The sequence below is a fragment of the Diceros bicornis genome, chromosome 25 (genome assembly GCF_020826845.1).
Source record: "Diceros bicornis minor isolate mBicDic1 chromosome 25, mDicBic1.mat.cur, whole genome shotgun sequence".
Lineage (NCBI taxonomy): Eukaryota > Metazoa > Chordata > Mammalia > Perissodactyla > Rhinocerotidae > Diceros > Diceros bicornis.
The window spans coordinates 39372055-39399065 of NC_080764.1; the positions used below are offsets into that span (position 1 = coordinate 39372055).

Here is a 27011-nt window from a genome sequence, read left to right on the forward strand (position 1 = left end):
AAATACATTTGCAAGTTATAGAAGTACCTGAAGTTTAGTAGGAAAGTTAATTTTTATTCATTTGAATTGAAAATTACGTTATATTCTCTGCTTACTTTTGTTAAATGGAACAGAGTATGGTAATGTGTTTTAAAATGGAACTTAATAAAAACAAAACAATCTTTGGATAGTTTATTCTACTCCAATTCTACTAAGAACAACAACAAATCTCCAACCTCTCTATGGAAGGAGAAAATGAACCTAGCACAGTGTCTAACAAAAGCAATAACTTAAACTTTTGTTGAAACTGTATGTGAATCTCTATCATGCCCTCTTAAATTCTCTTCACCTAAAATCCTCACACTACCAAATCACAGATAAAGGAAGACTTAACTGTGTGCTGAAAGTCAGCATCCTGTATCAGGGCATGATGCTAACAGAGTGATAGTGGCAACAATATTTTACATTGTATTGTATTTTGTATTGTATTGGCCCCTCTTCTCTCCCTTCCTTTATGGAACAATTTCCATTCTTTTTAGCTTGATGACTGGACAAGCACAAGAAAAACCACATCAGAAAGAAGGGGAGAATTTCTTGAGAACAGTGCTATTGCCAAGCTCTAGCAGAGAGTCCATATGCTTTGGTTGATGAATATGTGTAATTACAAATCCTTAGCAATTTTAAACTAATGCACATATTAGAGGATGAAACGATTATCTTTATTTGCTCTCTGTGAACAGTTACTTTAGATGCTTCAAGGATATTTCCTTTTTCTCTCTCTCACTGATAAACTTGTGAGAATTATCCGAATGATTGTCTTAACCTAATTTTCCACTTAATTGTTTTTCCATCTCATTTTGTTGTAAAGACTATTTAAAGTGATAAACAATAAAAGATGTATGTCCATCACACACACACGCATAAAATATGATTAATAAAATCAAAAAGGCTGTGAAAAGGAGGCAACGAATTGCAGTCGGCTTTACTCTACTATAGTTCGTGTAAGTTTTCTTATGCTGGCACTCTAACAATACAAAAAAAATCCGTTCAATACCTTTAAATATTGCATTGACAACATTACTATATTAATGTATCAAGATATATTCAGGCATGTATAAAGTAAATATGACCTAACTCATGATTGCTCATGTACTGTAGGTATTAAAATGATGTAACGTTGTACATTCTTGTTGTTTAAAAATATGTTATTGTCCTGAATGACTTCTATCTTCCCTCCACACACACACAATTTGACATTATATGGTACGGCATTAAGATAAAGGAAAAATTGTATTTAGCAGACTCCTTTGAAATATGTTTAAAATAGAAATATGGTATTTTCATTTATGACATCAACTGGACCTAAACTGAGTCCATGAGATGGTAAATATTCATATTTATCTGCAAAGCCAACTGTTTTGGTATTTTCAGCCCCACTTTAAAGATTTCAGGTCAACGACTGTTAATTCTATTAGGGGTGTTCTTTCAAAAAATCATGAACCAAAATATTTCTTCATTTAAACAATTTTATTTATGGTGGAATTTCCAAAATTTCTTATATCTTGAAATTATCCACAAAGTACTATTTTGTGCTTACATAAAAAGACACATTTCTTATAAGAAAAGATCAAAATATATACCATTAGGCAGTATTGTTATATTTTATTTAACACAATATAACCAAAGATTAAAGAGAAAAGCACAAGTTAAATATATTTAAAACTCCTGTAACTGATTTCCAGCTGTTCTAATGTTCTGAAGAAGAAAATAAAGATCTAAACACCAGAGATAATATTTTGATAAGCAATATTTATAAAAAATATAAGTTAAGCATTGCAACAAGCTACCTTCGATGAATTGCCTCCTATAAGAAATAATATTATTGGAACTATATACTAAAGCAAAGAAGAAGGAAAAGAATGGGGAAAAAGAAGAAAAGAAATAAAGTATTAATTGCAATGGTGACTTTTTAGTTAAATACACTTTCTTATAAAGTGGCAAAATAATATTTACAAATTTACAGCTGAAAGGAAATCTCTATACAGGTTGTCTTGCTTTTGGACTTTTTGGGCCTCTTTCCTCCTGTGTAATAGGCCCTCCTGGCACAAGTGATCTAGACTAGATTTTTAGTTCATAGCACATGATAGATGAGCCTGGAACTAGAGGCCCCTGGAGTCGCAGGCTGTGAATCCGTGCTGGCAACTGGAGAGAGGGAGGCTGGATCCTGGAGAGGCAATCCAGGTTGCTCTGAATTGGTGATCCGATCCACTATGCTGGATAAGCAATCCAAGCTGGATAAGGAGCTTTTATCTGTGGCATATACTAAGGACACAAGGAGAAAACCATTAAAAAAAAATCCCCCAATAGACAGATTTGCTTATGTTGCCCCTTAAACTGTAGGTCAGGTTCTTTGACACCCAGAGGTCAGGTGGTCACAGAAAGTCTCTTGTAGAAATTTGCAACAAATATCTAGCAATTCATAGGGATGAAGGTGGGAAGCGGAGAAGCCCCCTGATAACACTTCAAGCAATAGTGTGTGCGCGCAAGTGTGTGCATGTGTGTGTGTATCTGTTAGGGAGTTTTTGAGCAGAAGATGTGTGTTTATTTTGCTTTGCCAAAACCCCCCCATAGGAACCATTACTTCTATTCTCTTCCCGATATTGCCTGGAAGAACAGACTCTGCTCTGAGAAGCTCAATTGTGAAGCTGAACTGGTCTTTAAACTCCTCTGAAGTCATTAATTCTTACCATTTGTTACATCAGGACAGTAGACGCTGTCAAAACTGCTGCTTTTTCTGGACCAAACGGGGCTGTTACATTCAGGCTATAATACAAGATGCAAAAGAAGAAGTTTGTTTCCAGGTCTTCGCAAAAGATGCTCTGACCTAGGGTGAGGCAGTGCTTGCCCACTAGCTCCGTAAATTGACCACTCTCAATCGCCTTCATTGCCTTGATTTAGGAAGGGTGAGCCCTCACCAAATAGCAAGGGCACTGAGGTCAATCTCTGTGCTTGGAGAAGAGGAGAGCGGCAGCAAAGGGAAGAGGGGGGTGGAATTCAGCAGCAATGTGCATTGGGTTAACCATGCAAAATGGATTGGAGTAGAAGGAAGCCACACTAATTCAGGGAGAGAACACTTTCCCAGGGCAAAAACACATTAAAAACTGGCAGCATTGACGCAAACGCCCTCTGAAAAGAATGCATCAACATCTCCTTCCAGCCAGGCCTCAGCTGAGCAGGGACTGGGGCCATGTGGGTATTTCTTTCCATTTCTTCATTAAGTTATAAACTGTGGGACAATGGGAGTTTCAGACAGTTGACTATAGATGTTACTGCACGGCAGGGTCCACCAGTGGTATACTTTGGAAATAAACTGAGTAATGGAGAAAACATCTGATTGATCATTCACAGCCACCTATCTCATAGGACAACCCTCTCCTATAGTGTATACCCAGAATTTGGTAGGAAGTCAACCTAAAATCCTATTCAACAGCTGTTTCCTGGCATCTTTCTAAATGTACACCTCTCCTCCTACAGCAATTGCCCCCCACCTCACCCCTAATTATCCACCAATAACCACTGAATATACGTGGTTTAAATGGCATGTAAAGATTTTTGGAAAAGATTGGGGTGGTTGAGTAGGTACCAGAACTCTCTCTTACCATGCCGTCTGAGCAGTTGGAGGTGGGGCTAGTGGGCTCCGAGCAGCTCTGTCCGGGCAGGCTGTAGTAGTTCTCCACCTGCTCCCTCAGCAACTCCTGCAGGCTCTCGATGTAGCGGATGGCATTCCTGAGGATCTCCACCTTGGGCAGCCTCTGGTTGGGGTTGGTCGTGGTGCACCTCTTGAGGGTCTCGAAAGCCTGGTTGACCTTCTTCAGGCGTCTCCGCTCGCGCATGGTGGCCGCCTTCCGCCGATCCATCGTGGTGGACTTCCTCTTGCACGCTTTGCAGGCCCACATGAGGCAGTGGCCGGCCTGGTGGTGGCCTGTAGGTGCTCGCACGTGCTCGTCCTCGTCTGAGCCTTGCAGCTCTGCTTTGTGCGCCCTGAAGGCAGCCACTCGCGGCTCAAACTCGTCCCCGAACTCGCCCTCGGGCGACGGGATGCAGGAGCCGTCGTAGAAGTACTCAGAAGGTGAAAACTGGCAACCGTCCATCATGTCCATCTTCTGCGGAGAGGCAGGCGCTGCACCTGGACAGCAGCGCGCGCGAGAGAGGGGAGAAACCGGAGCCTGGCGCCGCTGCGGGCGGGCAAATCCCAGGCGGAGCTCCCTGGTCGGTTTCTCCGGTAATTAACAAGGGCAGACGCCTGGCGGCCTGGGTCGGCCCCGCTGGGGTTGGGGTTCTTTATATATTCTTGGGGGAGGGAGGCCGGCCCCAGTGGCCGGGCACTATTAGCATATCCCACCACAACCCCCGCCGGGGCTGTCTGAGCAAACCTCCCCCTTTCCTCTAGAGACAATTTGCTGTTTACTGCCTTTTTTGACGCTAATGGTTTTACTGCATTTCTGCTGGGGCGGGGGGGGGGGGGGGGGATGGCTCCCCAACCGGCTTACTTGCACTCTCTAGATTACCTAAAGCAAGGGACACTTAAAGAGTGTCACAGACAGAAGGAACGAAGAAAATCCAACTTTTTGCAATTGCTCATACATTAAAAAAATAATTAAGTAGAACTCTCTACTTTCAGCTGACACTAAAGGCCCACCCGCCTTCCCAAACCTGGACGTGAGGAATCACCTTATTGTTGTTTGTTTCTCTTTTTTCACGAACTTTACTTGTCTTAGGAATTTTTTTCAACCAGTGGACCAAATAACGGATGCCAAAAACTTGAAGTGACACTTTCAATCATGGAGTGAATCTAGATTTTTTAAAAAATGTTTTGTTCTGATCAGATTGCCATTTTATAGGCTCTATGTTATCGGGGGTAGGCGAAGAGGTTCCTTTTCCCCAAGACAGGGCTCGCTCTGAGTTCTCTCTGTCTGCTCATCTAAAAGGAGGTGGGCACAGGAAGGCCAGGTGACTGGGAACATTCCTTCCTCCCTTTCCCCCTTCTGCATGTGTTTACTGAGCGCCTCCCCCTTTGTGCCAGGCCTTTGCCAGACCCTGAGCGGGCGGAAGATGCGCACTGACTGCGTCTCTAAGATATGTATTCGAAGAAACCCAGTTTTAGAGGACAAACTCCGTTCCCAGAGGCGCGTCTCCATTCCCCCTCTCTTTCTGCTCCGCCTTGTCATTTCCACAGACTAAACAGCCAAGCTGGGCTTTGGGGTCGCTAATTTTCTGCTTTCAGGCAAAGTAACACCGTTACAGATGCGTCCCAGCTGCCGACACAGCAATCCTTCTGGGCTCGTGTAAAATTTCCAACTCCTCCAACCCCAAGTAACTTCACACACTCCGCGACAAAAGCCTTCCAGAAAGGCAATCGCCGCAGGGTCTTTGAAACTTTGGTGGCTAGAAGGCTAGAGGGGAGGGCTGCTATTTAAGTGAGAATGAATCTATTAATCAGCTTTTGCCAATCCTCCTCCACCCTTAACCTACTTCCAAATTACTAGGTAGGTGGGTGCTGTTTATACATAGGAAGGACGATTACTTAAGGTCTACACAAATAGACAAGTATTCTGGGGCTTTGGACCAGGGCTTGCGGCACCAATAAAAGAGGAGGGAGTGTTTTCACCTGTCTTCGGTCATTCTGTCCAGTAAGTTTTGTGGTTCCAAAGTTATTGGGAGGTAGGGGGAGCAGGGAGGGGCTTTCCTTTCTATTACTTTTTCGCGAAATTATTTTCCTGAAGCAACCATGGTTGGCTGACCCAGGTCTGCAGGGGCCAGAGAAGTGCTAACTCTTTCAGGGTGAGATCTGCTTTCAGAAGTAAAGGCCCCCAAAACGAGGAGTGGGATGGCGTCAGTCACTAAGGTTTGCTACAATGTGCAGGTTACTGTCCCCTTTCCCAAGTTCTGTCATCCCTAAGAAAAAGACACCACCACTACCACCCTTGAAAATGAGGCTCCCTCATACCTACAAGCTGCGTAATTGGCCAGGGGGAAACCCATCTTCACCTTATTTAGGACTATTAACAAGTGGATGACTTTGAAATGAATCCAGTACCCAGACCTACAACAGATAAAAGAGTCAAGTTCCTAAAGGACCCAGGTGGAATGGAAGACTCCATCCACGCCGGTGGAAACATTCCGACGCGTGCACATTGCTACCTCCGAAATGGGATAGTGGGGAGATATTCTCAGCCAGGAATTCTCAACCGTCTCAGCAACAGATTCTGACCAGCAGCGATAGCACCACTTTCTTTGGCCATGGTGTCCAGACGTTAGCACACTGGTCGCAGCTAAAACTGCTTTTTTGTGCAGATTTATGATTCGGGCACAAATAAACCTGCTCTTTAAGTGAAAGATAGAAGTTACGCTTCTGCTCGCCTTTCAGTTGATGTCTTTCCGCCAGACACTCAATGTGCTTTGTACCCAATCCCTTCAGCGTGGCATATTTCTAGCAAACAATTATTGACAGTTTTCTATTTGCCAAGCACTGTTTTCAACCCTTTCCATGTCTTCACTCATTTAATACTTCCAGCGACTCCGTGGGAACTATTAGATCCATTTTTAAAAGAAGGTAACAGAAGCCTTAGGGGGAGGTAATTTGCCCCAGGTCACACGGGATTGGAAATCAGGCCTGCCCTTTTCCAGAGCTGGCTCTCCTAGAGGTGAATTTTGTTTGTTTTCTTTTTTATCAATTCGGGCTCACGTGCGTCCTTAGCGCTCCAGAGCAGAAACTCGCAGAAGCTGGGTCCAGGACGCCTCTCCCTCCGCTCCCGGGCCTGGGAGACGCTGTCACTCAGGAGGCTCTGTCAGTAACGGTAGTTCTCAGAGGTTAGGGCTGTCTTTGGTAAGGTGATCTCAAAACAAATTTACCAGAGTGCCGCGGGCGAGTGGAACTAAAGAAGCCGAGAAAACACAAGCGCCCGGCGGCTTAATGGGACTTGCTAGGGGAGAAAGAGGCTCCGGTTCTGAGGACCCCTGGGACTCAAGTGCTGAAAATAGGATCTCAGAGCACCAAAGTAAAAAACGAGACAAAACTTTTAAACCACTGTCAGGGGTGAGAGGAGAAAGAGATCAAAAAACGGGAGGCAGTATACAAAGAAGGAAGGAAGTCAGCGCCTCAAAGATGCCTGGATACCCCAGTTCAGGAGAGGTGCCACCGCTCTTTTCTCAGGGGGACCGTGTGAGCGAAAAATGGGAAACTGGGTGAGCGATACAGAGAAAAATATTTTTTTTTTCATTGGGGGCCTTGAACAGGGAAGTAGGAAAAAAGTTAAAAATCGCTTTGAAAAAATCTTTTATTGATTATCCGGGTGCCCTCTTTTACTCAAAATCAGAGTAGATTGGTTTTTGTTCCTCATATAAAAGAATAAAAATACAATCCATTTTTAACAATTTCTCCAAAGAAGAGGATTTCTTACCTGCAGAGAAAACTCACATTTATTTAATATGCAAACAGGTTTTTAGAAATACTTCAACACCGACTGTCTGCTAGGAAAGCACTGCAGCAGGCAGATGAGGGGGGGACGCATGGCTGGTGTTATAAATGAATGCCCACGAAGGTTCTAGTGAAGTAGAGAGATCACTTTTAAAAAAATTTTTGTCATTTTACATTCCGAAGGAAAATAAATATGTGCTTGATTTCTTACAATTTAGATTTGTAAGCAAGTTTTAATTGCAAAGACCTTTAAGTAATCATCAAGTATTTTTTTTGAGACCCTATTTTAGTTTAAGCATTATGGCAAGGAACCTAGTGTTGATGGACAGACCACACCAGCAAAATGATCCTCAGAGCCTCCTTTCCTAGTAATTTTGCTCACCCTGGGAATTTTGCATTTTTGAAAATACTCTCTGCTTCTCTTATCAGGAGAGACTAAATATACATGGAAAGATAAGTCTGTTTCCATTTACTTCTGCCCCTACCTGAGACCCATATCAACTCCTGGACAAAGGGAGGTGTTCTAGAGACTTTTGCTTATTATATATGTGACTTGACAATGTGCTAAACAATTTCAGACTGCTATTAGCTCTGGGAACCAGGCACACCTAAGTAAACACATTAGTACCTGCCAACGCTGCTGGAGGAATTTGTGAAGACAGCTGAGGAAGACATCGGCCTCTCCTTGAATGCGAGGACTCCCAGGAGAGATCAAAGCCCTAAGGAAGAACTTTTAGCAGCCTTGAGAGGAGAGAAAGTAGCCAGTCCTTGCAGCATTATCTGGTTCAGCACACGGCATAGCCATTCCATCGCACAGGCTGACTCTGAACTAGGCTTACAGAAAATTCTCTTTCAGAATGAACCCTCTAGGACTGAGGGTCATCTTTTGTAATGCTTCTTTTGAGTTTGAGGGAGTGACTGGAGGGTCTGTTGGAGAAATGTCTTGATGGAGTGCCTCTTTGAGGAAATACCAAGTTATTGCTAATTTACTAATGCATGAGATTAGGAAATGAGATATTCAAAGTTTAAATTAAATATGATTTTCCAGATATGGTGTTCCAGGAGGAGGATTTTGAGATGAATAAATAGGATAAAATATTACTAAGAGAAAGCCACAAATGGATAAATTCTAAGTCAAAAATGTCTTAATAAGGAGAGAGGTCACTTTAGCAACCCAAGACTTCTCTGGCAGTCTCAAGAGTAGTTGGGAACACTGAATTTCAGCACCACACTCCCACTCCCAAATGTAGGAAAGAGTCAGGAAAAAAATGAGTCCATTAGACATAAGTGGATTTCCACTATGTTCAGGCTTGGAATTCAGTGATCCAGGTGTGATGATTAAAGTCAGTTTGAGAAAGCTGACATTTGATGTTCCACAAATTGTTTCTAGAGTAATATGAAAATGAAAATCACTCATAATTTTATACTTGATAATTTTATGCCTGCCTCTGGAAACAGGTTCAGTTTAAATCCCAAATTGCTTATCTTTACCAAGTTATTACATCTTAATTTTCTGCTTCCATGGCCTTGTTTGTTTTGGCTTTGGCCTGAGTAAAGATTATCATCATTAATATCAAATAAAAACATTTTAATTGCAAACATACCAAGGATTTCATTGGAAAGCCTAACATGTCAGCTACAGCAGTAGAGGTCACATGAAGTCTTTGGGAAATATTTGCTCTATTTAGTGAAGAGACTTCTATAGGCAAACTTATTCCAAACAATTTCTCAAGTTACCCAGCTGAGAGAGATAGAGGGGATTTGGTCTGCAGAGACTGAATAAAATCTATCAGCAAGTAAAGTCCATGAACTGATAAAAGCATTCTGCTGCTGAGCAGTTTATAACACAAATCTTATTATAAACATATGTGCAATCATAAAGCAAATGAGTTCACCTGGTCAATTGTGATATTTGATTTCAGTTGTCGAATGAATCTGATTATTTAAAATATGGGTGTGTATATATACTTTTTAGGGAAAATCTGTATTGATTCTCAGGGAAAAAATCATAGACACATAATAAACATAATTAATGGGTATACATACCTCCCAGACATATTCACCCATGTTTTGATTGGATAATTTGAAATGGTTTACCACATATTTCTAATTAAATTATTGCTCTAATTTGGAGTTCACTAGCTAGTCATTCTTGAGAAAGAGCTTTTGGAAAACAATTGTCAAAGAGAGTCAAATTATTCTACGGATCATAAACGTTCCTTCTTAATTTCCCAAGGCTTCTCTTTTTAGGGTGTATGGTGGTTGAGAGCATAGTTATTGCCTGGCTCCAAATCTTGGCTCTATACTTACGCTCTATACTTAAAATGCAAGAATCTCTCTGTTCCAAAGGATCCTTGCCTCTCTCGCAAGTTGTTGTAGGATTACGTGAGTTAACATGTAAAATGCTAAGAATGGTTCATTCACGTTGCTGCTGGTCTCATTGTTATTAACACTTTGCCCAGCCAGAGCCAGCAACAGCTGGAAAACTGAATCTGAAGGAACTGTGGCTTTGAGTGGAAGAAAAGCCTCTTGATAGTCCATTTAGATTTACTAAGGAAAAATAAAGAGAGCCAACATTTCATGTTCATTTTGTGCCCTGTTTCAGCCAAGCACTTTACTTGTATTTCAGGGAATCTTCACAACCCCAGGAGTTAAGCACTATTATTGTAGTCTCCATTATCTCATAAATGAGGAATCAGGATGAAGGGAGGAGCATAGCCCAAGGCTACGCGGTAGCAGCCCTAGTCAGCACCCACAGAGGCTCAGCAGTTGGCATCCACTAACACTCCCACTTGCTTTCTCAAACTTGTGAGAGGGATTATATGTCGATGTCAGTTTTCTCTCTGAACTGTTCTACTTTTTTTTTTTTAAGCTATTTTTTTTATTGGTGTTTTAATAGTTTTTAACATTGTGAAATTTTGGGTTGTACATTTTTGTTTGTCCATCACCATATATATGACTCCCTTCACCCCTTGTGCCCACTTCCACCCCCATTGCCCCTGGTAACCACAGTACAGCTTTTTCTGTCCATGTGTTCGTTTATATTCCACATATAAGTGAGATCATACAGTGTTTGTCTTTCTTTTTCTGGCTTATTTCACTTAACATAATACGCTCCAGGCCCATCCATGTTGTTGCAAATGGGACGATTTTGTGTTTTTTATGGCTGAGTAGTATTCCATTGTATATATACCACATTTCCTTAATCCAATCATCAGTCGATGGTTGCTTAGGTTGCTTCCACTCTTGGCTATGGTGAATAATGCTGCAATGAACATGCGGGTGCATAAGCCTCTTTGGATTGTTGATTTCAGGTTCGTTGGATAGATTCCCAGTAGTGGGATGGCTGGGTCATAGGGCATCTCTATTTTTAATTCTTTGAGGAATCTCCATACCGTTTTCCATAGAGGCTGCACCAATTTGCATTCCCACCAGCTGTGTATGAGGGTTCCTGTTTCTCCACATCGTTTCCAACATTTGTTGTCTTTTGTCTTGGTGATTATAGCCATTCTAAGGGGCATGAGGTGATATCTTAGTGTTGTTTTGATTTTCATTTCCCTGATGATAAGTGATGTTGAACATCTTTTCATGTGCCTATTGGCCATCTGTATATCTTCTTTGGAGAAGTGTCTTGAACCTTTCTACTTTTTAAAAGTATTCTAGGAGAAACTAGAATTATCCATATGCTCAGAAAACAAAGGAACTAGTACACCCCGGAAGAGGCCTTTTGAGATAGAAAAGGGGCAAGATACTGCTCCTGCCTGCAGGGGGCGCTGTCTGCGGTGGTATCTGGAACTTCGGTGGTTAGGAAGCCTTAGGAAACAAGGTTGGGCGGGGAAATGCTGAATTCGATTTGATTTTCACATCTGTGAACTGAGGACTAGCTGTGGGGGAAAAGAGGGAAGGAAGAAGTTAAGGGTGATGAGGGGGTGGGGAGAGTGAAGGTGCCATGTACAGAATGTAAGAGAGAAGGAGCAATTCCAAAGACATGGCTTGCCCCTCTCCTCTGCTTCACTTCCCACTGTGTTTCTTGGTGGTCGTTCCTTCCTGCGGTTACAGGATAAACAAACCCGGCACACGTTGTAAAATCCTCACCGTGAGGAGCTCCTGGGGCTTCAGCCTCTCTGGGGCTTTGCTATTTGGTCCAGCTAAGAGGTTTCATGTGTGTTGTTGCTGTCCTTTGCCCTCAGCCATTTAACCCTTCCCTCTCGTGAAGCAAGCCTTCATTCAAAGAAGCCCACCCCACCTCAAGAGACAGATTGTCCATTCTTTTATCTTTCTATTTGGAAAACAAACCCAGGCCACACGAGGCCTTGAGGACATTCCAGTCTTCTAGCCACCAGTCTCCGTAGTTCAAGAAAACAGGGGAGGGGGCCAGAGACCTGGCTCCCAGGCCAGTGCAGCCCCTGGGTCTCCAGATGGATGCTTCTTCACAGAGGGTTGGGTCTGGAAAGTCAAAGGCGGAAAGTAATTTGGGCTAAAGTAGCTGAAGATCTTTTAAGCAAATAAGCAAAGAGTTTTTGTGTGGTAGTTTCTTGCAACAGTGAGATTTTACTGGTTTGAAAATTCAGTTGTTAATTTAGAGTAAGTAAATCTCACCCAGATCTCCAGGTATAGGACAGTTAAAAAAGAAAGAAAAAGGATGCTGATAAAAGGAAAAAGGACAGATTCCTTCTGGATATTCTTCACTTCTAACCACAAGTGTGGGTGTACATGAGAGAGAAAAGTGAACAGTTTAATTCAGACAAAGGAAAACAACCCATTTTCCTCCGTTAAGTCAGCCTTTAAGAAAACACCCAAATAAATGGGCTTGTTGGGTGTCTACATTAAAATACGGCTCACCTTTATTTGTGTACACATGCCCTCAAACATACTTTTTCACTTGAATCAAAATAGGACCAACATTGTTCATATAGAAACTTATTTTTTAATATCACAATACCAGGATCTTCGCACATTTTATGTACAATACGTCACTCCACATTTAAAATATATATCTTAGGTTTACATAAAAAATGAAAGTACTAAGATTATTTACAAAAATACATTCAATACCACTAACATTTAAATGCAACGTTCCCACTTTGCTTTAGACAGGAATGAACTTCTTGAACATGGCACAAAAGGATCGCCATAATAAAAGTAAATATATTACAAAGCCAACCAAACAAAAACAAAGTCAGTCTGCTAGACCTAAGCCACTCGCGGTTCCAAAAACAAAAGCCCAAAGCCAAAAGGCTTTTTCATCTGAGCGCGCACAACAGTTACCCAGAAGTTTCTTTGTGAATATGTCTCCTCTTTCATAAGCTCCTGGGTCTGGATTCCTAAATATTAATGTAATGTGACCTAATCTAAAGGATTAGGCAAAGGAGGGAGGGTGGGATCTTGCTGCGTGGAGAATGTCCCCAGCACCGGCCCCGAGTTACTTCTCCACCACCTCCTCCACGCAGGAGAGTTTGCGTTCCTCCGAGGAAATACTGTCCACGATGGAAGAAAGGCATCGAAGGCTACTGGAGGCCGACGAATCAATGCTTCCCCCTCCTAAGCGCAGAAAAAACACACAAACAGAGCACCCAAGGAAGCAAAAACGAGGCAGCTCCGCGCCCCGCGCCAGGCAGCTCAGGCAGCGCGGGAGGACCGGGTCCCCGCGCGCAAGGAGCGCCCTTGTCGCAGGGCGCGTCCCCGCTCTCCCTCTGAGCCCTTTCTGCCCAGAGCGGGCACCCAGCCCCCTCCCAGGATGTTCTCTAGCCCTGCCCAGGGCCCTTTCTTTTACTTTACCTTCCTTGGCAGTTATCACGAGCCCCCTGGAATGATCCGAAACACTTGGCCACTGGGAGCTGCAGGTGCGCAGGAAATCCGCACCCTCAAGCTGGAGGAAAACCAAGGCAGCAGCAGATTAAGAAAGAAACAGCGGTTCCGGGGCAGGGGGGAGTTTTGTGGGGGTGTCTCTCCTGCTTCCTCGGGCCGGGTACGAATTTCCTGCCTATTGCAGGCACCCCGTCTTCACGGGTCACTGGGGGTTCATTAGACAGGGAGCCGGAGGGGCGGGCGAGGAAGGGGGACGGGAAAGGAGAAGGAGCAGCTGGAGGTTAAGGCCCCAAGGAAAGCGTCTAACCAACTTTTGCTTTCCCCTGCCCCGGCCGCGCCTGGGCTTACGTTCTCCTGCTTGGGTCTGTAGCTGAAGGGGTCTGCCCCTAGCTCCTGCATTCTCTCCTGTTGATCCAGCCGGTGCAGCAGGTCCTGCAGCCGTTCAATGTAGCTGATGGCGCTCCGCAGGATCTCCACCTTGGGCAGCCTCTGGTTGGGGTTGGCCACAGTTCGCCGCTTCAGTGCCTCGAAGGCCTCGTTGATTTTCTTTAGCCGCCTCCTCTCGCGCAAGGTGGCGGCTTTCCGCCGGTCGGTGGGGGCAGATTTTCTCTTGCAGGTCTTGCAAGCCCAAATCAGACATTGGCCGGGGCAGTGGGGAGGCTGCAGGCCTGGGGGCGCCAGGACGTGTTCCTCTCCGCTGCTGTCGCTCCCAGCTTCCGGGGGCATTTGGTCCTGGCAGGGGGACAGGGTACCATCACTCCCTGGATACAAAGGAGAGCCCTCTGCCACTTCTAACTGCTGCAGGGTAACATTTTCCCCATCCAAGTAGAAGAAATAGGAGCCAGTTTCAAAAAGGTCCATCATCATGTTCTCCTCCTTGGCCTCTGACTCAGTCTGAACTGGGTGATGGGCTCAAAAACCCAGAGGAACCACCCAGATGGCATTTAATTAGTGCGGTGACATAAGTCACCCCAGCTTTATATATAGTAGCTCCTGAAACTCAATCCAACTTTTAGCTGTCATGGAGCATCAGTCTCCCAATGTGATTGCAGCCAGTGCTCTCTAGAACATCTAGTTTGAAAGAAAACTGAGAAGTGTCACCCCCAGAATGATGTGACAACCTATACGCAGAACAGGTTAAAACAAAATACACAGAATCAAATAATTTAAACAAAGCATGGAATGCTTCCATTTGGGACAGTTTTGATGCTAACCTGCTTACAGGACAACTTCAAAACAACTGTGGATTAACACTGCCCCATTCCCCTCCCCCAGGCTCATCTCAATTCTAAGTATAGACCCATGATGAAAGATTTCAAAGGCAATAGCCATTGCTCTAAAATAGCCTGTTTAATATTTGCGGAGTGGTTCAGCTCTTTTCTCTCTCCTGCCTGTCAAAAAGATGCTAGTCCTGTGATTAAAACCATTACAATCCTTCAAAGGTTATACATGACTTGCAGGCTTCAGCCTCAATAGCAGCAGGTAAATCTCTTTCCTCTCTTTTGTTAAGGCTGTAAGATGATTTGGGAGCTGGAGAGGGTGGCTAGAGGGTGCTCAGGTTCCTTCCTTGGCTATCTTTTCTTTTTTTCGGGGGGGTGGCAACCAAGATCTGCACTCTGTACCCCTCCATGGTGGAGCAGTAGTACCTATGAGGTAAGGGGTGGGGCAGAGGATGGGGATGCAGTACATGTAATAACTTCTCTTTAAAATTAGTTTTAGTGGAACCAAGACTCACACTTTAGCTACTTGATATTTCAGGACTCAATGTGGCCCCCACTTCAAGGCACCTCTGTTACGGCTCCTGCTCTATGCACTACGTGCTCACAGCTTTTTCATTTGCGTTCTCTCTGTCCATTGATTCCAAATAAGTTGTTTCATAGGATTTAGATAAGAAAGGTAGCAACCAAGGCACAAGCGAGGAAATAAAATTTTAATTGCGGCTTGCCCGTGGTCCAGTGCACCAAGTATGGTGGCTGGGGAGGCAGTCCAATAACAGGACAGAGCGCAGGGCTCTAGATTCCAAAGAACTCCCTCAAGTCCTTGTTAAGGTCATTTCTATTTATGTACGTGTAATTAAGTACTAGGTCTCGATTTCTTCAAGGTAGTAGCGGCTGCCTTATTAATTTTGGTGAGGATTCAATCGAATGATATCATGCATGTGAAGCATATAGCCTTATATTAGCTGCTTGATCAACATTAGTTATTGTTTAAAGCATAGGCTATGTCAAGGCTAAGACCATTTCTTATGAAGGAAATATAGCACAGCTGTTGCAGAAGTTTATTTTTTTTCCTCTTTGTTATTGTATTCTTTTCCTTTCCTTTCCTTTCCTTCCCTTTCCTTTCCTTTCCTCTCCTTTCCTCTCCTTTCTTCTCCTTTCCTCTCCTTTCCTCTCCTTTCCTCTCCTTTCCTCTCCTTTCCTCTCCTTTCCTTTCCTTTCCCTCCCAGAGCTCTGGAAGGACTCCCTCCACCTATAAATGGCCTTTGGGATGACAGTCAGCTTTGGTTTTGGCCTTATAGTCAGTGCCTGAAAAACTAGGTGGAACCATAAGGTCTTCTTATCCTACCCTCAGCAGTGATAATTATGGGCTGTGTTCAATATGGCTTCATTTTTTTAATGAGTAAAGACAATGCAAGGAATTAATGGTTAGGCAATGTAGGAATTAGCCATTTTTAAGTCAAGTCGATTATTCCAGAAGATAATTCTTCATAGTCTCTTCTATTGAGCCACAGACTTGCAGTGTTAAGTTTTGACATTTTGGGCTGTTTTTGTATTTTTGTTATTGTGCAGCTGAATAATTTCTTATCAAGTTTGAGAACCATTTTTAGGTTTTTGGAACAGTTGGAAGCACAGGGAAGAGTAAGAGTAAAAAAAAAAAATACTTCTTTTCTGATATTTTCTCCTGTTTCCACTGGTCTCCTGGTTGCTAGTGTCAGCAGCTAAGGCCACAGATTGGAGGCTCTGACAACTCAGGGTATAGTCTACCATTCATTCTGGAAAACTACCTTGTGCTCTTAACCACACTTCATGCCGCATCTTATAATGTGAAGATGATTTTAAAAGTCATTTTTTAACCAGTGAAATTATATACCATTATTGCTAAGATTATTAAGATAACAATGACTGAAATTAATTTATTCAACATTTTTGGGTACTTGCTAAGTTCCAGAGAGTGTCTTGGGCACTAAGAATAAATCAGTGAAAAATGATCCCTTTACTTCTGGAGTTTGACTCTCAAGGGGTGAGTGAAATTGACTAAGAGGTGAAAAATGGGAGAAATAGCCCTGGAATTGGGATTCAGAAGGCCTAGAATACAATTGTTTTGGGCCTGTGAGGACTTATCAATCCTAATATCTCAAATTCTCAGTTTTTTCATCCCTAAAATTGGTATAATGACAAAAGACATCCATCCTCTCAAAGGCTGTGATGAAGATGAAGTTTTTAAAAATGTGAAATCACTTCAAAAATCTTGCATACTCATAAAAGAAAGGTACTTTTATTAATGGAATTAAGTTTAGAGAAAAAATGAGATAAGAAAAATATTGCTTCTAAGACATTTTGTTACTTGGGTGGTAGAAATAATGTTTAAGGTAGTCCCCTTCATAGACTCCCCACTGATTTTAGGAGGTTTGGATAGATGTAAGAGAGTCTACACAACACGAACCTTCTAAAGAATATGAAAGTGCACTTTTTGTCCTTTATTTTTCTCTCATTCAAGTGTCACCCCTGGAGAAACAGTGAGTTCAAAACGTGGAAAGAAAAGATTCTGAAATAAAGTAGAGAGAGCCTTGGGGTGCTGATCAAGAGCAACCCCCCAGGCAGCAGGGGCATTTCTTTGTGTGAATTCAACCTTCACTACTGAATTGTGATTCCTTATTCAATTACAAAGCCCCTTTCCCAACATTCTTTAGAACTCAGGCCAATAAAATTAGTGTTGTTATTCACCTTGGGTTAAATAGACTTTTCCCTTTTTTGTTGTTGTTTTGGGGGTTAGAGATGGGGTGGGAGGAGAGAAAAAGGAAATGCCAGCTTGGGAAATAACCATCCTTTATTAGATTAGGTAATGGGAAAATACACACTGATTCCAAACAACTAACTAGTGAGCTCTTGGAACTCAAACTGTTTACAAAATATGAGATGCCTGTAATCGCAATTACATTATTTCTCAGTAGAACTTGGGAGACACAGACCTTGACAAGTGGTCAAAACAGGTTTATGTAAACTGAAGTCCTCCAAGCTTGAAACAGTTCAAAGACATTTTTGGAAAAAGTAAATAATAGTAAGAGAATAATTATATCAAGTATCATTAATAAATCACTTGAGGGGCCTAGAGTTCATTCATAACAAAATCTGAAACTAGTGTTGTGATAGAATTGAAAGTTTTCAAGTAGTTTATCACCCCATTATTCTTACTTCATGCTTAATTATTTGTAAATGCATTTTATTCCCATCATCTCCACAAAAGCTTGAATATGTCCAGTTCGTCTCCATGAAAAGGAGTGGGAAGGAAAGGATTATGGCTAGCTCATTCAATGGTGGATTTTAGCTATGAGCCTTTGGGAAGGTGGTATATGTGGTGGAAAGAGAACAGAGCTTTGGAGTAAGACGGAATCGAACTTCTAGCCACTCTTAGTTGTGTGTTCCTAGCCACAGTTTTATAAAAGATCAAATGGCACATATAATACATACATCCCAGGCTTATTGTTAGCATAAAATGAAATAATATATGTTGAGTCCGTGATATGGAGTATGCAACTCAACAAACGTTAATTTCCCTCCCTGCTCTACTCATTTCATAAGGCCTCTGACTGAAATAGCCAAAGTGAATTAATTGAAAAACCTAGATTTGGTAAGACAAATGTTTAAGATAAATTTGAGAATATATTTGTGTTAATGGTATAATGGAAGTGAAAATATTGAAACAAGTGACATCAGTAATAGTATTTCATGTATTTATGCCCTCAACAAATTTTCCATTTTACTGGGGGACAGACACTAATTAAAAAGTCACACAAATGAATAACTGAGGTAGGAACTTTGAAGGAAAGGAATGTGGTTCTTATGAGTGTATAACAATGAAGAGTCTGTCTTGAACAGGAAACTTGAAAAAGGATGGTTTGGGGACAGAAGTTCCTGAGATGTTAGGTTGGTATATCTAGGGAGCAAAGTTGAAGCTTTTTAGCAAATCTGTGATTGGGACGGTGGTGGTGACAGTGGGAGGAAGCTCAAGGAAGAAATATAGATGAGGGTTTGTCAGAAACTGGTGAAGAGATTTTTGTGGGTTATATCTAAGGGATTTGAATATATTATTGCATAGTTGGTTCAAAAAAAGGAGTTTCAGTTACAGCTGAGAAAGTAGAACTGAGGGCCAGACAGAAAATGATTCTACTTTTTCAGCAGTGAGAAGAGAGAGAAGAGAGAAAAAGGGGTAGAAGAAAGGAGAGAGAGGCAGGGAAAGGAGAGAAGGAGAATGAACAGAAATTAGTCCAGCCGGCAGGCAGAAGGATAAATCCAGCGAGGCCAGTGAGTGGCCCCAAGGAATAGGTGAAGGAGGGCGGCTGACTGAAAGGGAAAATGCAGAAGAGCCAGATTACTGCTTTATGCTTGTGGCAGCTCGATGAGTAACAGGAATCCAGGCACCTGTAACTTACCTAATTTGCAGACAGTTTGTGCCCCGAGATTCCCGAACACCGTGGTAAAAATAGTTTTGCACTTAGACTGACAGAACATTCAAGTCGCTTCAGAGGACGTCAGGGAGGGGCACGAACCAAGCAGAGGAGAAGGAAAGATTTTGAAGGCAAATCCACTGCAGGTGACAGATGGCGGCAGTGGGAAGTTGTGCAGAGAAAGGGGGCTGGACCCGGACTAGGCGGGACTCGCGTTTCCAGGCCTGCTGTAGAGCTGCTTTTTAAAACAGAGGAACCGGGGAGGCTGCTCTTCAGAGCTTGCAAGAAATACATATTTTACTCTTTGCTCTCATTCCCGATTCCCTTCATTTGGGAGTAGAACACGACTTTCACAAAAACCTGTGTTCAGTTCATGTGCGCCAAATGCTGCCTAAGGGGGCTGCTGCTCATTTCTTACTTTCTAGGCATAATTTCCAGGGAAAGAAACAATTTATACTTGAGAAATGCTCCTTCCTTGGTGCCTAAAAAATGAAATTCTTTTCATAATTCTGCACTCTCCCTTATATTTCATTTAAGTTTGTGAATTTGAGAGCAAAATTCATGAACCATTAGAATGTATCCAGGTTAAGTATTCCTTCCTGGTGGGTTACCAACTGCATAGGTGTGCTTGGGATGGGTACCCAGGAGACTTGACTTTCAGCACTAAAACTGGTAAAATCGCAGGCAAATCTGAATACTTTGGTCACCTTACATCCCAGAGAAACAGGATAGATGCTTACAAATATCTATTCATAAATAAGAACAGTGAACTGAGTGCAGGATATACAAAATAGACTTTTTTCTCTAAAGAATAATTAGTGATTCCAAATATAGGGTTTGATGTTAAATCCAAGTTCTAGCCCCAGCTCTACCACTTGCTAATATTTGACCTTGGGCAAGTTATATAATTTCTCTAAATCTCGATTAACTAGTCCATGAAGTGGAAAAAATATTACCCTATAAGGTTGTTTTAATGATTAAAACAATGTCAATGAAACACTTATTATACAGTGTCTAGCATAAGTAAACACTCCATACAAATTGGGATCATATTATTTAACTTTTGATTAAAGAAAAAGTCATCTATATACATGTCACCTCAATAAATTGCACTTCTTGCTTTTTTTTGGTTTTCTATACGAACAAAAATTTTATGTAACATTACATAATGTAAATTTTGTATTACATAATTTAAAAATATAAATATAATACAATATTATGTACATATTGCCCTTTTTACTTAAAATATTACATAAACATTTTTCCATGATGCTACGTACAACTAATGTTTAAAATGTCTGAGATATATGGAATGATTTTTCAATGCTGTTTATATCTTTTAAAAAATAAAGGAATTGTGATATTCAGATGATCCAAATTATAGCAGTGTCTGGTGTCACTAGCTTGCTAAGCTAAACAGATGTCTCTAGTATAGAATGGTTAGCCAAGGATTTTGTTACTGCCCTCCAACTGGCTGGTTATGACATATTGTTCAAAATAGTTGGTGCTTTCATGCCTATGTCAGAGCCTCCTGTGACAAATAGTCACCACTGTACAAACACATTTATTCCATAAAGTTTTTCTACCGGTTTGGAAAAAAAAAGTTGTTTAATCAGACATACACACACATTTCACACTTTTTCAGAAGCTCAGACATTTTTGCCTTCAGATAATACATCTTAGTTTTTAGGATAGCAAGTGATAGAAACATACCAAAAGTTATGTTTACATTGTATCTAAGCTGGAGGTTTTTAAGTGTAGGAATTACATGTTCAACACTGGTCACATAAAAATTCATCATGTCAAGTATTATCTTCTCTAATTTCTGGATGTGAGCTTGATGTTGTGACTGGAAAAACCTTGTTATGTAATTTTACAATATGAGTATAATCTTTTATATTAAGCCTTTAAATTGATTTTTCATTTTCTTGTGTTTAAGTATGAACTATCATGAGATTTAAGCTGTTTGACAATGTAATGTTCAAGAACTGGTGCTTTTAGAGTATAGAATAAAAAGTAATTATATATATTTTTTATTTGGTAAAGTTGTAGTCATTATTCAATTCTGGAAAAAAATGAGCAAGTGGCAGGCCTGTGTTGAAGTGCTTTAAATGAATGCTCTCATTACATCTTCACAATGTTTTACCAAGGTGTTATATAATTATCTCCATTTTAAAGAAAGAGAATGCAAAGCAAAGAGAAATTAATCAGCTTGCCCAAGATCACGTGCTTATAAACTAAATCCTGGCTCCTATAGCAGTGATGTGTATAATCAAAAAGTTCTTATTCTGAGCCTCCTTACAGTGACCAATGGAAGAATAGTCTTCAGTGAACAAAAAAACATCTAGGGGCAAACTAACTTAGAGGCCCTTTGAGTGGTTATTTGGCAACCTGCAGGGTAACTTCCGTTTTTCTAGTAGAGTGGCCAAAAGAGGCAGTGTTGATAGGTGATGGCTGACATTTGGACCTGCGTTCTGTCCCACTGGGAAATAATGATGCAATAGTATTTTCCATGTGCACTGTCATGTACAGGCAGCCTGTCCCAGAGCTCACAAAACTGATGCCCAAATTAAAATGCTCGAAACCTATGGTCATTTCATTATTTTAAAATATACATTGAGAAGCAAAGGGAAAAAGAAGGAGAAATTTAGCACACTTAGGATAGGGTCAAAGTGGAGTAGAAAAACCATACTATTCAAGGCCTGAGTTACACAATGCACATATGTCTTGTCTTTCTCCCTTCTCCTTCAGTCTGCCCCACTTACAGAAGTTACAAGGACTAGAATTGAGGGTGAGCAAGGGATTTCAGCAGATGGAAGATGTCTGGAACCAATACACAGATGCTCTATACACTTAGTCAAAAGCTATAGCTATAGCTCACCTATAATCTGCCTGTCAGCCATGGCTTTAATTTATGTAGACTAAAATGGATTCACCAATGAGTGGTCAATGTAAGACAAGTTTATGTATCTGCTGGAGAGAAACTATCACTTATTACCATCCTTCTTGGATTTAAAGATTTCATATCATGTTACAAATATCGATATGGTTAACTATTTAGCAACAGATCCAAGATTATTTCACCACTTCTGCATTCAACATTTATTGTATTTTTAAAATTTTTCAATATAACTTTCCCTTTTTAAAATATCTTTTCTCAAATTAAATTAAATTCACAGACATTCTTTAAATAACAGACTTTCTTAAAGAGCAGTTTTAGATTTACAGAAAAGTTGAGCAAAAAGTTCAGAGTTCCCATAAACTCCTTTAGTTCCACTCCATGTCAAATGTTTTTTAAATTTCCCCTTATTCTTTTTCTGTCTCTTCCTTAATAAGGCTTTATTTTCTACAAATTTTTATATTAAACATAGAAAGATTTTATATTACTTGGCTTTACAGAGTTTACAATCTAATTAGAGATATAAGATGTACATTATGAAGCAGTTACATAGCAGTACAAATTAGTATAAAGTTAAATTCCAAAATGAATAATGTAGGGAATATGGCCTGAATGAAGGGTTATTTGAATGAGTGGAGGATCTAATGGAAAGGCAGGATTTTAAAGGACCTGGAAGGATGGGCAGGATCTGGATAGAAGGAAATGAACATGAAGCATAATTTACATGTGCTGAAACAAATTAAATTTCAATATAATTGTTTTGATATATTTGGTTTATTAATGTGAATTACATTGAAGTTTAACAGATTATTTCATATATAAGCCATTCATAAAGAAATCTTTCATTAACAAATCCTTTTAATATAACGTCTTCCTAAAATAGAGAAGGAATACATTTCAAATTTTCAATCAGTATTAATTATGCTTTTAGTCAGACTTAATCAGGGGAAAAATGTTTGTTTACTTTTAATACTATTCATTTATTAGTTGACAGAATAGAGATTTAGTTCTCAATGGGGTTACTACTGAAAAAGACTAAAACTTAAAATATTTTAGTTCCAAATATTTTAAAATTCACTTAGAAATAAGATAGTTTGTGGTTGAAAGAGGCTTTTCTTTCTCAAAAATGGTGGGCACATTTTGGTCCAAGAATTACATCACTGAGTGTAGAATTTCTTTCTAAATTTGTTACCAAGAAAACAGCCGATCATATGCTGTTGGAGATCGACAAAATAGGTGCTACGTAGCCTGTAATAAAGTATTCTTTCTCCTAAATGCAGACTGTGACAAGCATGACTCCTAAGATGCATATTTGGTGAAGTATGACGTTCTTTTCATGCAAACAAGGCCTCTATTAACATGGTTTCCTCAACTCCACTTCTCACTTCCAAATCCTCTAGGAATTGACACCAACTGTCCATTTTGACACTTGTTCATTAATTTCCTTTCAACAGAACTGTTCTCTTCTTTCAGCTGTTGTAGCAATTTAAGGTTTTACAAACTTCTGATATGGCTTTTTGTTGAACATTCTTTCTGTGTTTGGAAGACGGTGTAACACCAGAGCCCTAAAGAATGTCACAGAGTCATTAGTGCAGTTTGCCACTTGTTCCATTACCCGCTCTTACAGAGGGAAACTTTAGCTTGACCTCTTAAAAAGTGAAAAGAGCAAAATCAATTAGTTCTCTCTGCCAAGACGTACTGTTTGACATTAAGTAATTGACAGCAGTAAACCAGTCCCAATGCTTCCTTTCCTAACCTGCATCTTTCCACGCCCCTGACCTGAGTGAATCCAAAAGATCCCTAGTTATAAACTGCTTACAGAAAATCTTTGTTGTTTTTTTTCCTCCGATTGGGAGGCGTGTGTGCACACACTGTGTCAGTGAGGTCATTTCACAGCCACGACTGGAAGCACTAACAGATCCCAGGAAACGGAGAATGATTGTTGGATCCCTTTGTGAAATACGGTCAACCTTGCTAATTTTTATTCGTGATTGGAAAACCCCAGCATTTTGAGGATTAAAGTGCATAAAAATGAATAATAAAAGGAATATCTGTAGATGAGTATAATATTTGTTTTGTAATAAAATGAAGTTGGACCATGCAGTGGTCTGACTTTTCCACGGCACAACAAGCTGTTTTCTTGTGTGTCAGTTTTTGTTTTGGGTTAGTGAGAAACATCACATCACAAAGAAAGAATGTAGGAATCAAGGGTTTCTCTGCACTTTCCCAGTCTGTTGTGCTGTTCCTGGAAATGTTTGTATTTGAAGTTTGCCAAAAGGTAGCAATTTTCTTTTGTGTAGTAGCTATGCTTAAAAATAATATAAGTATAATAAGTGATATTTGATTGTCTTTATATTCTTTTACGATTTTATTCAGATTAATGTGGTTTACTTTTCTAGATTTTGCATTATGTTATGATGTAATAGCACTAAGAACATATGCCACTTTTTTTAAGAACTAAGTAATTTCAAGATATTAATTCTTTAATGTTCTATATATGATTCTAAGATAGCTAGACTTCTTATGTTTCCAACTTTATTTTTATTTCTTTGAGGATTTGGTATTTTATACAGCTTTCTAAAACTCCCATGGCAGAATTTTTTGTGTCATCTTATCCATTTCAATTCACCAAAAAGCTTATTTTTTTTCCGACTTTGAAGAAAATCCCAGTCTTCTCAATGGAATAAGTTATCTTTTGAAGATTAAAGTGATGATTAAAATCAGCTTTTGGACATATGATAATACCATAATACTATTTTTGGCAGTGGTGTATTACTTAAAGAGTTTTATAAATACATTATCTCAGCAATAACTTCAGCCACAGGGAAAAATGAAGCACGATCTTATGAGATCTTATAAGATTAGTGTGAGATTTCCTGAGGGTGCAGTAATTTAGCTCTACCTTTAGAAGTGGGCAGCAAGAATTTTCTGGGGCTCTGGGGCTTTTAATAGTCTATCTATTAAAGATAGAGGACAGAGAGGAGAGGGAAACGGGGAGAGCTGGGAGGAAAAGAGGGAGAGGAGAGAGAGAGAAGGAGAGGCTAGAGGGGAAACCTAGGGTTGTGAAGTTGGTCTGAGCTCAGAATTGACCACTAGACTTCTATCAAAACCAGCTCTTTTAAAAAAATCACAATGTTTTGAAAATCAAAGCATGATTTGGAACTATTTAAAATGCTTAGCATTACTGGATTGACACGAAAGGCTTTAGGGTAAAGCACATTTTTTTAATGGTATGCTTCCTTGGGAATAAAATGTGGTGAAAACACAGAGTCACAAAAACTTGGAAACACTTGATGTTGTGTGTTATATGTTCCTGGTTCAAAGTAGATGACTGTAAGGAAAGATTCACAAGGAGACTATTTGTGGAGTACGGATCATCAAACCATACCCATTTTCCACAACTGTCTCTGTTCACATATCTCATATTGATTACAATATCTGCTTCTATGATGATTCATAACCGAGCCCTTATCACATTGCCCTATGACGCTTATTGGTTCATACCACCCACTCCATAGGGCAGGAATTGCATAGTCATCAGTGCTTAGAAGAGTACCTGGTGGAAAAACAGGTACTATGTAATCTTTGCTGAGTGAATTAATGAGAGTGATAATCATCAAAACCCTCAGTTGTCTTCTCTGAGATGAAGTATCATTTTTCATTATTAGAAACATTTATTTCTATTTCTATTTCTACTTGAGATTTGCTTAAATTTATTGGTGCTTTGCCCAAAAGATGTGTATCTAGATCAGTGCAAGATATAATGCTCATTTATTCTCTTTGAGAGTAATTCTCCAACTTTTGCTTTTGTAGAAGTTTCTGGGAAATTTATGGGACCAGAAGCTCTCCACTCAAAAAAAATGTTTTATAGCAAGACTTTTCTTTTTGCAGCTGAAATTGCTAAGCCTTAGATACTAAGTCTAAGTAATTAATTGTTAAATCTGGCTGTCACAACTAAATTAGAGTAAACCAATTTGAGTTCAGGTCCTCATGCTATGTTTTTAAGAGAATGTGGCTGTTTATTGGCTGCTCATTTGAAAATTTATTGGTGAGTTACTTGTTCTTGGTCACCCAGCTCCTGAATACCTGGCCATCCTTGATGTTCTTGGCCTCTGTGTCAATGAGAGTCACGATTTCACCCAGCTGGACCACTAAGGGCTAGAGCCTCAGGACATGTGGGTACCTTACCTTTGGCCGCTCTTCAGGACACTCTGCAGAAGCTGGTCTGTATTGCTACCTTTCTACCTTCTGAACCTCAGGGTTTCCTGAGGACATGAAGGTGGTTAGAACCCTTGGAACCCAGGATGGGAAACTGTAATCCTTAACTCCCCTCTTTGTATCCTTCAACTTTCTTCTTCATAAAGTCTTGGCTTTATAGTAATAAAAATATTTTAATTTACCATAAAATAATTTTGTAAAACGTTTTTTAGTCTAGTAAATCCTCATGCTAAAAAAATGGTATCTTACATGTTACATACTGTGTAGCCCATTTATAAGAGGCCTTAGAAGTGATTACAGTTATTCATATAAGGTGCTATTGAAATAATCAGGCCTCAAGGTTTATGTTAAGAAGTGGTCTTGGGATCAATTGTATCAGAACCCCTAGCGGAGCTTGTTAAAATTTGTGTTCCCATGATTCCAATGATCCGCCACAGCTCAGTTGAAGTAGAATATTTCTGTAAGTGCTAATAGAATTGATGATGGGATTAAGTGTGTCTAGCCCAGTGGTTTTTAATCTTGGCTGCACATTAGAATCACTGGCAAGCTTGGAAAGCACCAGGTGATTTTAATGTGAGGCTAAAGTTGAGAACTCCTGACCTGGCACAATGCCCGGTGCCTATTAGATTCTTGGTAACTGATAGACTTATGTTAGATAAAAAGAAAAGCTAGTAACAGGGCCGGCCCCGTGGCTTAGTGGTTAAGTGCTCGCGCTCCGCTACTGGTAGGCCCCGGTTTGGATCCCGGGCGCGCACCGACGCACCGCTTCTCCAGCCATGCTGAGGCAGCGTCCCACATACAGCAACTAGAAGGATATGCAGCTACGGCCTACAACTATCTACTGGGGCTTGGGGGGGCGGGGAAACGGGGAGGATTGGCAATAGATGTTAGCTCAGAGCCAGTCTTCCTCAGCAAAAAGAGGAGGATTAGCATGGATGTTAGCTCAGGGCTGATCTTCCTCACAA

At 40.6% G+C, this 27011-nt stretch overlaps 2 protein-coding genes across 2 annotated transcripts; both read right to left on the reverse strand.

The window, feature by feature from the left end:
* Positions 1 to 1589: 1589 nt before the first annotated feature.
* MYF5 (myogenic factor 5) lies at positions 1590 to 4249 on the reverse strand. Its single transcript, XM_058568841.1, has 3 exons — positions 3639 to 4249; positions 2727 to 2802; positions 1590 to 2301 (listed from the first exon to the last, which is right to left on the reverse strand). The coding sequence occupies exons 1-3, from the start codon at positions 4137 to 4139 to the stop codon at positions 2111 to 2113; spliced, it is 768 nt and encodes a 255-aa protein (XP_058424824.1). The 5' UTR covers positions 4140 to 4249; the 3' UTR covers positions 1590 to 2110.
* An 8531-nt stretch (positions 4250 to 12780) lies between these two features.
* MYF6 (myogenic factor 6) lies at positions 12781 to 14131 on the reverse strand. Its single transcript, XM_058568842.1, has 3 exons — positions 13613 to 14131; positions 13235 to 13325; positions 12781 to 12997 (listed from the first exon to the last, which is right to left on the reverse strand). The coding sequence occupies exons 1-3, from the start codon at positions 14129 to 14131 to the stop codon at positions 12879 to 12881; spliced, it is 729 nt and encodes a 242-aa protein (XP_058424825.1). The 3' UTR covers positions 12781 to 12878.
* Positions 14132 to 27011: the final 12880 nt, after the last annotated feature.